The 10,115-nt window shown below is 36.4% G+C and overlaps 3 protein-coding genes across 4 annotated transcripts; 1 reads left to right on the top strand and 2 right to left on the bottom strand.

The window, feature by feature from the left end:
- Positions 1–1,391: 1,391 nt before the first annotated feature.
- LOC106306886 (DDB1- and CUL4-associated factor 13) lies at positions 1,392–4,345 on the top strand. The gene is made up of 15 exons (XM_013743664.1): positions 1,392–1,571; positions 1,654–1,743; positions 1,840–1,951; positions 2,119–2,146; positions 2,239–2,337; positions 2,412–2,481; positions 2,570–2,604; positions 2,689–2,859; positions 2,959–3,022; positions 3,122–3,175; positions 3,278–3,363; positions 3,451–3,576; positions 3,662–3,767; positions 3,864–3,952; positions 4,044–4,345. Exons 1-15 carry the CDS (start codon positions 1,506–1,508, stop codon positions 4,204–4,206), a joined length of 1,359 nt encoding a protein of 452 aa, XP_013599118.1. The 5' UTR covers positions 1,392–1,505; the 3' UTR covers positions 4,207–4,345.
- A 45-nt stretch (positions 4,346–4,390) lies between these two features.
- On the bottom strand, positions 4,391–5,590 carry LOC106306887 (uncharacterized protein At4g28440-like). The gene is made up of 2 exons (XM_013743665.1): positions 5,246–5,590; positions 4,391–4,812 (listed from the first exon to the last, which is right to left on the bottom strand). The coding sequence occupies exons 1-2, from the start codon at positions 5,502–5,504 to the stop codon at positions 4,622–4,624; spliced, it is 450 nt and encodes a 149-aa protein (XP_013599119.1). The 5' UTR covers positions 5,505–5,590; the 3' UTR covers positions 4,391–4,621.
- A 584-nt stretch (positions 5,591–6,174) lies between these two features.
- Positions 6,175–9,326, bottom strand: LOC106306456 (S-alkyl-thiohydroximate lyase SUR1-like). Of its 2 annotated transcripts, XM_013743083.1 has the most exons (7): positions 8,886–9,326; positions 8,181–8,520; positions 7,548–7,766; positions 7,361–7,420; positions 7,078–7,233; positions 6,714–6,807; positions 6,175–6,574 (listed from the first exon to the last, which is right to left on the bottom strand). In XM_013743083.1, the coding sequence occupies exons 1-7, from the start codon at positions 9,236–9,238 to the stop codon at positions 6,450–6,452; spliced, it is 1,347 nt and encodes a 448-aa protein (XP_013598537.1). In that variant the 5' UTR covers positions 9,239–9,326; the 3' UTR covers positions 6,175–6,449. The 2 variants fall into 2 exon arrangements, with proteins under 2 accessions (XP_013598537.1, XP_013598538.1); XM_013743084.1 differs by lacking the exon at positions 7,361–7,420 and having other exon boundaries at positions 6,235–6,574.
- Between the last annotated feature and the right edge of the window lie 789 nt (positions 9,327–10,115).

The raw sequence follows: 10,115 nt of genomic DNA, 5'->3' as shown, positions 1-10,115 counted from the left end.
GAAACATTGAATAAATAACACATTATACGGATGCAAAAGTGGTTAATCTTTGTTTAATAGAAAATGATGGCTTATAGCCACATTAGCATATCTGTTCAGAGAGTGTTATATTGATATTAATTCAACTTTTTCCTTTTTTAATTGTGTGTCCTTTGATATTCAAATTTCAAAACATGAGAACTTGACTTGTCCTAATGTAAGAGATGCTTGTGCCACTACTGCTACCAAACTAGTAAAAGTCCCACGACGCAAAGATTTTGTCAAAGGTCATGCGTATTTTTATGATTATTTTTGTATAACCCATCTTTTAGACTTCTTGCCTGAAAATCGAAACATATTAAAGTTGAATATATAATTTATTGACTTTCAAGATATGAACTATTTTAAAACAATTAAATCACATAATGAGTTATTTTGTAAAAATAACAAATACTATCCAGTGACATGTATATCTTCCACGTATTTTCGTTTCAAGCGACATGTCTTCTCGGCACAGTGTCTCTTCTCTTTCCGCCGCCGTGGTGAAATTATCTCGTCATGGACAAACAGTCCGGTGGTTATCTATTGGTTCATTGCGCCGGTATGGGATTTGGATCAGATCTTTGACGAATTCAGTTTCTCTCTAATTGGTGAGTCTATTACCTCCTTAATTGTTGAGTATCATCTTCGGACAAACAGAACTTGGATGTTCTGCGTTGTCGGCGTGTTTCTGTGGCTAGTCAGGCACGACGGTTTATTATCTCCCGTAAGTTCCTCAAATGAATCACTAATCCTTTGGAACAAAAGAATGAATCTTAAACCGCCATGGCTGTGGGGACTAATATGGACATCATAATCATTTAAGAATTTGATATGGACGATTGTGTCTTCACTACGTCAAGGAGATGGGTCACGTCTTTACTTGATAATAGGTGAAAAGATGGATTGGTTATGCGAAGACATGTGGTGGAAGATGATGGTTTCAAATGATTATCAAAGTCAATATGAGGGGTTTCTTTGGAGATGGATAGAGATTGCAACGAAACATGTTATCTCTGGGAGTGTATGGAATGGGCAACAATGTAACAGATGGATCGTGCCTCGGTGTTGGATCACAATGGATGACAACCAAACACAAGATCATATAAGACCGAGAACAACGGTATCCTGTAATAGAGTTAGGAAGCATCGTGCTATTACTTTTATATCATCATGTTCAGCTTAAAAATATATTTGTTGTATGTTTCGATTCTGATTATCTATTATCTTTTGATATTAATTAAAAACAAAAAAAACAAAACAAACGCTATCCTAAGAAAACTGTATACGGCCCAATTAGCAAACCTTTTTTGGGCTTAAATAATTATTTATCAGCCCATCTAAAGCACCGCAAAAACAAGCTTCATCACCTCTCAAAAACCTCTCAATCTCTAGGGTTTTTCTGTCTGCAACCAAATCTCTTTCGCTCACCCTCTCATCTCAATTTCACCGTTACTCTCCGCCGTGAGCTTTCGCAGTCGTAAACAATGAGGATCAAGACAATATCGAGATCGGTTGATGAATTCACGCGAGAAAGAAGTCAGGATCTTCAGGTAATTTACAAAACTATGATTCAGTTTACACTCTCCTCCTCCATGACCTAATCACTAGCTCTGAAACTTTGGTTGTGTTCAGAGGGTGTTTCACAACTTCGACCCGAGTCTTCGACCCATGGAGAAGGCGGTTGAGTATCAGAGGGCACTCACAGCTGCTAAACTTGAGAAGGTATTGCAATCATCAAGCTTTTTCGATAATTGTTTCTTTTTTGATTAGTTTTTGATTAAAAAGTTATAAACTTTGGATGTGGGTTTTGCTTTGTAGATATTTGCAAGGCCGTTCGTAGGAGCAATGGATGGGCATCGAGATGGAATCTCGTGTATGGCTAAGAACCCTAATTACTTGAAAGGAATCTTCTCTGCTTCTATGGATGGAGGTAAATCTCTAATATGATGAATAGGAGGATGTATATGCATTTAGTAATAGCCTAAACGCATTAGGATTTAGCTCAAAGTTCGGTTTCTATTTGTTATCAGTGTTGAAGTTTATGTAATGCTGCTATACTCTTTAAGCTGAAACTTATTGTATGTTTCTTCTCTGCAGATATTCGCCTTTGGGATATAGCTACCAGGTTGAGATCTTCTGTATTCTCTTGAACTGGATTGAAGTTTATTTAGTGTCTCGTTGTACTAATTATATGTTCTGTGCCTTGTGAACGAGCAGGCGTACGGTTTGCCAGTTTCCTGGTCATCGAGGTGCTGTGCGTGGTCTTACAGTATCAACCGATGGCAATGTTTTGGTTTCTTGCGGAACTGATTGCAAGTAAGATATATATATATGAATTTAAAAACCTTTTTAGTCCTTGACCGAGACTAACGATGAATGGATTTGTGCAGTGTTCGTTTGTGGAGTGTTCCTCGTCCTTCGCTTGAAGATTCTGACCTCTCATCTGAAAAATCTATTGAGGTGGTTCATTGTTTATTTTCTTATAACCTTGTCCTTGTATTCTCTTGTATTGTTTTTTATCTTAATAACAAGCTTCTTTTTGTCCCAGCCATCTGCGGTCTATACCTGCAAGAATGCGTTATTGTAAGCTTCTTACCATCTTCACTCCATTTCTCGTTATTCTTTATGTCCACAAAACTTGAGCAATTAGCTTTCTTTCCTTTCTAGGGCTGTTGATCATCAGTTTGAAGGAGATCTTTTTGCTACAGCCGGAGCTCAACTGGATATATGGAATCATAATAGGTCTCAGCCAGTCCAGAGTTTCACGTCTGGAAGTCACTCTGTAATATCTGTCCGGTTTAATCCTGGAGAGCCTGATATATTGGCGACATCTTCTGGGTATGTATACTTTCTACGTTAAACTTGTGTAAGACTATCTGTTGTAGCCATTCCATAGCTTTCTCTAACACTGTAAGAGGGTTTCTCTTCTTCTTGCAGCGATAACCACATATCCATTTATGATATCCGCATGTCTTCTGCAGCGAGGAAAATTCTCATGAGGGTATATAGTTGAAACTCGCTTCACTCATTCTCTTCATATGTAAAAGCATTTTTTTTTTTTTTACTCTTCAAACTTAAAAAATTGCTTCTCCTTTGGCAGACCAAAACAAATTCAATCGCATGGAACCCTATGGAGCCTATGAACTTCACAGCTGTAAGTGATAATCATAGAATGAAAATTTCTCTGATGAATTTATCAAACTGGAGGAATCAGTATTTGTCCTTGGCTTATGTTTTAATTGATGAAACTGTATAGGCAAATGAAGATGGCAACTGCTATAGCTTTGATGGTAGAAAGAATGAAGAAGCCAAGTGCGTGCATAAAGATCATGTTTCTGCTGTGTAAGAATGATAAAACCCCAGGTCAAATATTCAACGTGTGATTATCATAATGCATTATGATTTATCAATTTTAATCATCTTTTCCAGGATGGATATTGATTTTTCACCAACTGGTCGTGAATTCGTTACCGGTTCTTATGATCGATCCGTGAGAATCTTCCCGTACAATGGAGGACACAGCAGGGAAATCTACCATACAAAGAGGATGCAGAGGTACCCTGGTGAACCACTTTTGTTAACTTAATTGTAAACGTTTTTAATATATTAATGCGTTTGTTTACTTACTTGTCTCTTGTAGAGTATTCTGTGTCAAGTATAGCAGTGATGCGACCTATGTTATATCGGGCAGTGATGACACTAATCTCAGGCTATGGAAGGCCAAAGCATCAGAGCAACTAGGAGTTGTAAGAATCTGTGCCTTTTTTAATGTTATATAGCATTAAGCTTCTTTTAAACAAAATGAAAATGGCAAATTCTCATATGTTGATTGGTGGTTGCAGATTCTTCCAAGGGAGCAGAAGAAGCATGAGTACAATGAGGCGGTGAAGAATCGGTACAAGCATCTTCCTGAGATCAAGCGTATTGTCAGGTACATGATCATAGATAAAAATGGCTTCCAACTTTGGAGATTTTGTCAAAAGACTAAAACATTAACGTTTTTGGTTGATGTGAAATTACAGACACAGGCACTTGCCGAAACCTATATACAAAGCAAAAGCGGAAAGCAGAGCTATGAACGATGCGAAGAGAAGGAAAGATGAGCGTAGGAAAGCTCATAGTGCCCCAGGAACAGTTGTCACTGAATCTCATCGGACAAGAAGGATCATCAAAGAAGTGGAGTGAGTCTAGTTTTCTATCTCGTTTTGTTCTTGTTTCCTTTGTTGGTATTGAAACACGAGGGGCTTGTGATAGGAACGTGGAACATTTTTGCTGTGTTGTAAGACTCTCTATGCTATTATAAGTTATGCCCATTTCAGGTTCATATCTCTTTCGTGAAGTTCTTTGTTTGACTTCAAAGATTGGGGAGCATTAGAAAGCTCTCAATGGTTTTTAACACAACATCAACAGATTCAAGGGAACAATACCATTGCCATTGCCTCGATCAATAAGCGAGATTCTGGGATCATGTTTTAAGGTAAAAAAAAGAAAGCATATCTGAACCAGTAATACAAAAGCTTCATCATCTAAATCAAAAGACATTAACGATAGAAGAATCAGAACCAAATACTAGCCTCATTGTAAAGATACTAAACGACATTCACTGATCAGTAACGTTAATCAGTTCGTATTCAACAAGAGACAGATTGTTATCCTCTTTGACTGTGAAAGAAGCAGGCTCAGTGGCTTCGATGCGTCCCCATTTATCAACCCCTAGCCTCATTGTACCCTTGAACATGTCTATCCTCGAATTGCGCACTATCACTGTTTCCCCCGGCTTCATAAGATCAACTATACACACAAACAAACAAAAGAAAGAAATCAATCTAATCACTAAGCCACAGGGATTCCACAATAACTGGCACAAAAACAAACTTTTTTTACAGGAAAAGCTATGTAAGTCTTGGAGTCAATGTTATAACATCTAACTCAACATCTGACCAAGCAAGATGATATTACAGAGAAACCTCAAAGCCTCTTAAATTGCACAAAGACATCACTTAATCAGCAAAGACAAAAGACAAAACACTAGTCTTGTGCAGATTTTCAGACAAGATGACAGCTTTTTGCAATATATGTCCAAAAATCAACAAAAGACACATCACCTGTTTTATCTTACAAGTCTAAACATTGACAGATGTGCATTAAAGAACCTAAAGGATCAGACTTTATCAATAAGACAAATACCATTTCCACATCATGTAAGAAAAAGACTGTGAGTAACCTTGATCGTTACGAGCAGTGAAGAGAATACACCCGGTTTCGTCTCCGATGAGACACTCAGCGATTCGACTCGGCTGAGACGGACGACCCATAGAACCCCCCGGACGAGCCTTCCTCGCAGCCGGAACCACAGGATTGGCGTCAACGACCTTGACAGTCAATGTGTGACCGGTCGTTCCAGGCTTCAGCTGCTCAACCTTCACAAACACAGGTTTTCTCTTCGCCGTCGTCGTTCCCGTCGCAGCTGCTGTACTCGCCATCGCTCTCTAATTTTAGATTTCGCGTTCGCCCTAAATGGCGGAATCGATGTACTTTTTAGGGTTTATAAAGAGAGACGACGACGATGCCTTCGCTTTCTCCCAAGATGGACGAGAGTGTTTATCAACTGCTTTGCGGTGTATGATGGACCTGTCACGTGTCCTGTTGTGGTTTGATATTTATTTATCACCTACTTTACAACTTATTAAAGTAATTTTTTTTAACTTTTTTATTGTTTCACAAAAGTAAAATATTTTATTAATTTATATTAATGAATTATATACTTTACATTAAAATCTAATTTAATTTAATTTTGTTGATCGATATGTATTAAAAACTGTGTATTATTTGTTAATATTTCTTACGTTTTGTTTTAATTGTCATTTTAGACTTTGCATTCAAATTAGTAAAACATTTAATTTTGTATATTTACTAAATAAAAACATTACTACTAATACATATAACCACATTTTAACCAATAGAAAATAGATTAAAATATAAAATTAATAATTTTGTTTTGAATTTATAAAACAGTATTATTTTGAAATAAAAAAATTACTTTACAAAAAGAACTAAATTGAAACGAAGGGAAGGAGTATAATATAATTAGTTATAAATACTTAAATTCATTTAATATGTGTTAACTCATAAAAATATTTTGAAGGAGTAAAAGGTTTAATCGTCAAATATTATATTTATTTCCAACTCGTCATACATAAAACCCAAGATGGTAATTAAGCTCGCGCCATCATGTTTTGACTCGACTCGACTAATTAAAACGACATTCTAACGGAGAACTGGACAAGCATAGCTGCTTACACATACGCGCCCACACACACACACAGACAATAATCCAAAGTCTCAATCTTTATTGAGAAATTATTTAATAGAGAAATACAAAAACAGTAGAAAGATAGGGTCTCAGGTTTCCGACAATGAAGCTGATCTTATGTGGTTTGTGATTTGACATGGCGAGCGACGAAGCTTTTGAGCCTCGCGAAAGCGTCTTCTAGCATTGATCTCTCTACTCCTATCGAGATTCTCACCCAATTCTTCTTGCCTAATGCCTCTCCTGCATTTAGATTCCAGATCAGCTCATCTCTCTCATGATTTAATTTCTTCTTATTAAAAAACATTATAATTACATGTTCAAAAAAAAAAAACATTATAATTACTTCAAAATCTTAGATGACGTGAATTGTGATGCTTACCTGGTAAAAGGACGAGATTCTCCTCTCGGGCCAGCTTCATGCAGAAATCAACATCGTCTGTGATGTCCTCCAATAGTGATAGGTCCAATTTTGTCTGCCATATATACAAATTAGATTGTCACTAGTGAGTGAGTAGTGACACTTTTTTACATAGGATCTGATGAATATGTACCATTCATAATAATACTGATATTTTGGTTACAAAAAGTAATATCAAAATTATAAAAGTGTGCTAAGAACCTTAAAAGATTAAATGATTAGGGAAATAGTATCAGCGAGCTTGCATATTATAGTATATACTTATAAAGATTATTCAGAATGTTTAGAGAAAAAAAAATATGTACGTATAAAAAGAAATTGGTACCACTAAGTAAGCACACGACTCAGGTTTCTTAGGGCAAACGAGGCAAGGAACCTCCTTGAGGGCATCGAACATCATGTCTACATTTTGCCTAAATGTTAAGTTTTTCTTATCAAAGAAATCTTTCTTTGTCTTCTCCAAGATATTTGGAAGTGCAACCTATCAATTATAGCACATTAGTTCTTTATTTTTCAAAAAAGAAACACACTAGTTCTTTTACATTTTACCTTTAACTCATTGCATGTGTTTTCTTCGTGTATTCTAATATAAATTTGAGAGTACAAACCTGTAGAATTGTCGATGGATCTGGACTTATGTTAAGAAGGTCCTTGATGGATTCAACGACCTTAATGGCAAAAAAGATATGGTTACATGTTCAAACTGTCACATATCTACAACGTTTATTATATCACGTCCAAGAGGAAGATATATTAAATAAGTATCAAAGGATGATCCAAAACTGAAAACCCTACCCCAGTGGTTTTGAAAACATTATTTGGATCATGCATCGCCATCCAACCTATTCTCCAGCCAGGGACGAGCCACCCCTTGGAAACGGATCCGAGTGTAACCACAGGAACAATCGATGCGAATATCCCCATCGGGACAAATGAATTCTCTCCATATATTGTGTGCTTATAAACTTCATCAGAAATAACCATTATCCCTAGCTTCTTCGCCATCTCAGCCACCTACAGGACAGCTCAAATATTATTAGGGGTTCTTGGGTAACTTTTTAAAGCTCCTATAATTAACTTTTCAAAAATATTATAAAAAAAATCTGAAAACTTTAAAATAATTATCAGTTAGTGTTTTGAACAAAGACATGTAATGTAATAACTGGTAACAGGATGTGGTTAAATCTAAATCTGATATAATATATGTTGTAAAATATAAGGGGCTTAAAATGATTGTACTTAATTAGAGTTGGACCGGGGAGGTCCATATGTGTTGGCTTTCATAGTAAGCCGACCCTCATACATACATATAAAAATGTAACATAAATAATAGTGAAATTGGCAAAAATATGGTTAGCCAAATGGGCGGTTGACAAAGAAAAAGAGTGAAGTTAAAAAGAATATTAACTTAAAGGTATACAATTTCACCTTCTTTAGATGCTGATATGTGTACACATTTCCACATGGGTTGTGAGGGTTAGCTATCACCATAGCGATTGTGTTATCATCTGCAATGACTTCAATGCCTTGGAGATCGATCTCCCAGTCTTGGTCAGGGAGGAGATCATATTTGCGAATCTCGACTTGGCTATATATAGCGTGACTATAGTAGAGAGGATAGATAAGACTGGGGAGCAAGATATTCGACTTGGGACAGGACAGAACATGAATTATGGTCTCTATCCCTTGGCAACACCCGACCGTCATAAATATATCGTCTGATTTTAATTCATGCGGAAGGTCCCGGTTCAAATAATTTGCCACCGCCCTAAATTAATAGTAGTATAAAAATAGCTGTAAAGGTTATGTATAGTTTCGAAAATGCATAGCATGCATAGTGTAATACCTCATAAAAGTGTAATATCTCATAAAGTCATAAAGCTTTTGAATCGTATATAAGACTTCATATATAATTTCAAGTCGTTCTTCATTGACATTTTACACTTCACACTATTTTTCTAATCGATAGATTTTTTACCACATTAATTTAGTTTTGAAAATGTTTCTATTAGCATGTTTTCTTTGCTCTATTACCCGACCAACCGACCAATAACGAGATAACTATTTCTAAGCCACTAAAGTTTTTAAAATGAAGCATATGCATAACATAACAATTAGTGACTACTTAAGTACCTCCTGGCCGGTAAAATACCAACCCCGGGGGCGTAGGAGTTGGCGGCGCCAGATCGTAGGGACTCAGCAACGGCTTCCTCAGCATCAACGGAAGTCTTGAAGCAAGGGTAGACGGACGGATCACCGTGACCCAGGGGCAAAAGGGTCTTTTTAACGTCTTTGCTGCAGTTGTCGTATAACCTGGAAAGGACACTTTTTATTGAAACACTTGCCGCTTCTTTGGCCGCCCTGTTTCCTTTGAACCTCCAGACACTACCACCACCGTTTAGCGTCTGCTTCTCGGTCTTGCGTTCAACTTCTTCATCGTGTTCTGTTTCAAATGAAGGAAGCAACAGGTTCGTGTGTTGGCTCATCTTGTTGCCTTTTTGGACAAAGTTTCAAAATAAGATGAGGAATTTTATGAAGTTATGATACTGAAGTTCAATGCTTCATATATATATAGGAAAATTGGCAGGTTCGTGTGTTGTGTTGCTCATCGTGTTCTTTTTTTTTTTTGGCTCATCGTGTTCCTTTGTTACCCTATGTGTAAAGGTAACGTAGTTAAGTATACGTGGGTTGCGGTTACGTATATTGAGGGAAACAAATAAAGTGGGACGATGTCATATTTTTAGAAAAATTAGCATGATGACTAAGCGACTAACAAAAATATTATATTCAGCTAATAATCAATTATAGAATTTGGCTAGCAAATAGTGTGTATCAAATATTAAGATGTAATAAACCAAAAGTGTGCTGCTATACACAATGGAGAGATGAAAATTTAACTTATTTTTAGGCAGATCTTGCACTATATATTTCTCTCACAAAATAATACATAATATTAAAATTATTATTTTTTAAATCATTCATTAAAAAAAAAATAGTAAATTTATTTAACGAGTGATAATGATATTTTTTTGGTGTTTGCCCCAGAAAAATATAAGTCTCTTTTCTGTCTTCAAAGCAAAACTTTCCGAGACTTAGTTCGGCCAATGTCTAGTGGTTCCAGAACCTGGCACTGCTCCTTATCTAGTTTATTTCTTGCTTTTTCTTCTTATGTTGATAGGTTAATGTTCTAGTGTTTTAAGTTAGTTTGAGGTTGGTTTTCGATCACCGTCCCACCCTTTTTCTCCTTTGAAGTTCTGTTTTGGAATGACATCGGAGTTGGAGTTGCTTTCTCATTGATGTTCTAGAGGCTCTTCACTTTTACCGACAATATCTTCTCAGTTATATTCTCTTGCAGATCGACAC

Source organism: Brassica oleracea, chromosome C7, assembly GCF_000695525.1.
Source record: "Brassica oleracea var. oleracea cultivar TO1000 chromosome C7, BOL, whole genome shotgun sequence".
Taxonomy (NCBI): Eukaryota; Viridiplantae; Streptophyta; class Magnoliopsida; order Brassicales; family Brassicaceae; genus Brassica; species Brassica oleracea.
Note: the sequence above shows the minus strand (reverse complement) of the source record. Positions and strands in the feature narration are given on the sequence as shown.

What these genes read in the sequence shown, in the direction of transcription:
- LOC106306456 (XM_013743083.1), bottom strand. Translation starts at nt 9,238, where the DNA reads ATGAGCCAACACACGAACCTGTTGCTTCCTTCATTTGAAACAGAACAC. An exon ending in CATATCAGCATCTAAAGAAG is followed by an intron (nt 7,767 to 8,180) that starts GTGAAATTGTAT and finishes GCTGTCCTGTAG; the next exon opens with GTGGCTGAGATGGCGAAGAA. An exon ending in ATGTTTTCAAAACCACTGGG is followed by an intron (nt 7,421 to 7,547) that starts GTAGGGTTTTCA and finishes TTTGCCATTAAG; the next exon opens with GTCGTTGAATCCATCAAGGA.
- LOC106306887 (XM_013743665.1), bottom strand. Translation starts at nt 5,504, where the DNA reads ATGGCGAGTACAGCAGCTGCGACGGGAACGACGACGGCGAAGAGAAAA. An exon ending in CACTGCTCGTAACGATCAAG is followed by an intron (nt 4,813 to 5,245) that starts GTTACTCACAGT and finishes TTGTGTGTATAG; the next exon opens with TTGATCTTATGAAGCCGGGG.
- LOC106306886 (XM_013743664.1), top strand. Translation starts at nt 1,506, where the DNA reads ATGAGGATCAAGACAATATCGAGATCGGTTGATGAATTCACGCGAGAA. An exon ending in CTCTGCTTCTATGGATGGAG is followed by an intron (nt 1,952 to 2,118) that starts GTAAATCTCTAA and finishes TCTTCTCTGCAG; the next exon opens with ATATTCGCCTTTGGGATATA. An exon ending in AGCCTATGAACTTCACAGCT is followed by an intron (nt 3,176 to 3,277) that starts GTAAGTGATAAT and finishes GAAACTGTATAG; the next exon opens with GCAAATGAAGATGGCAACTG.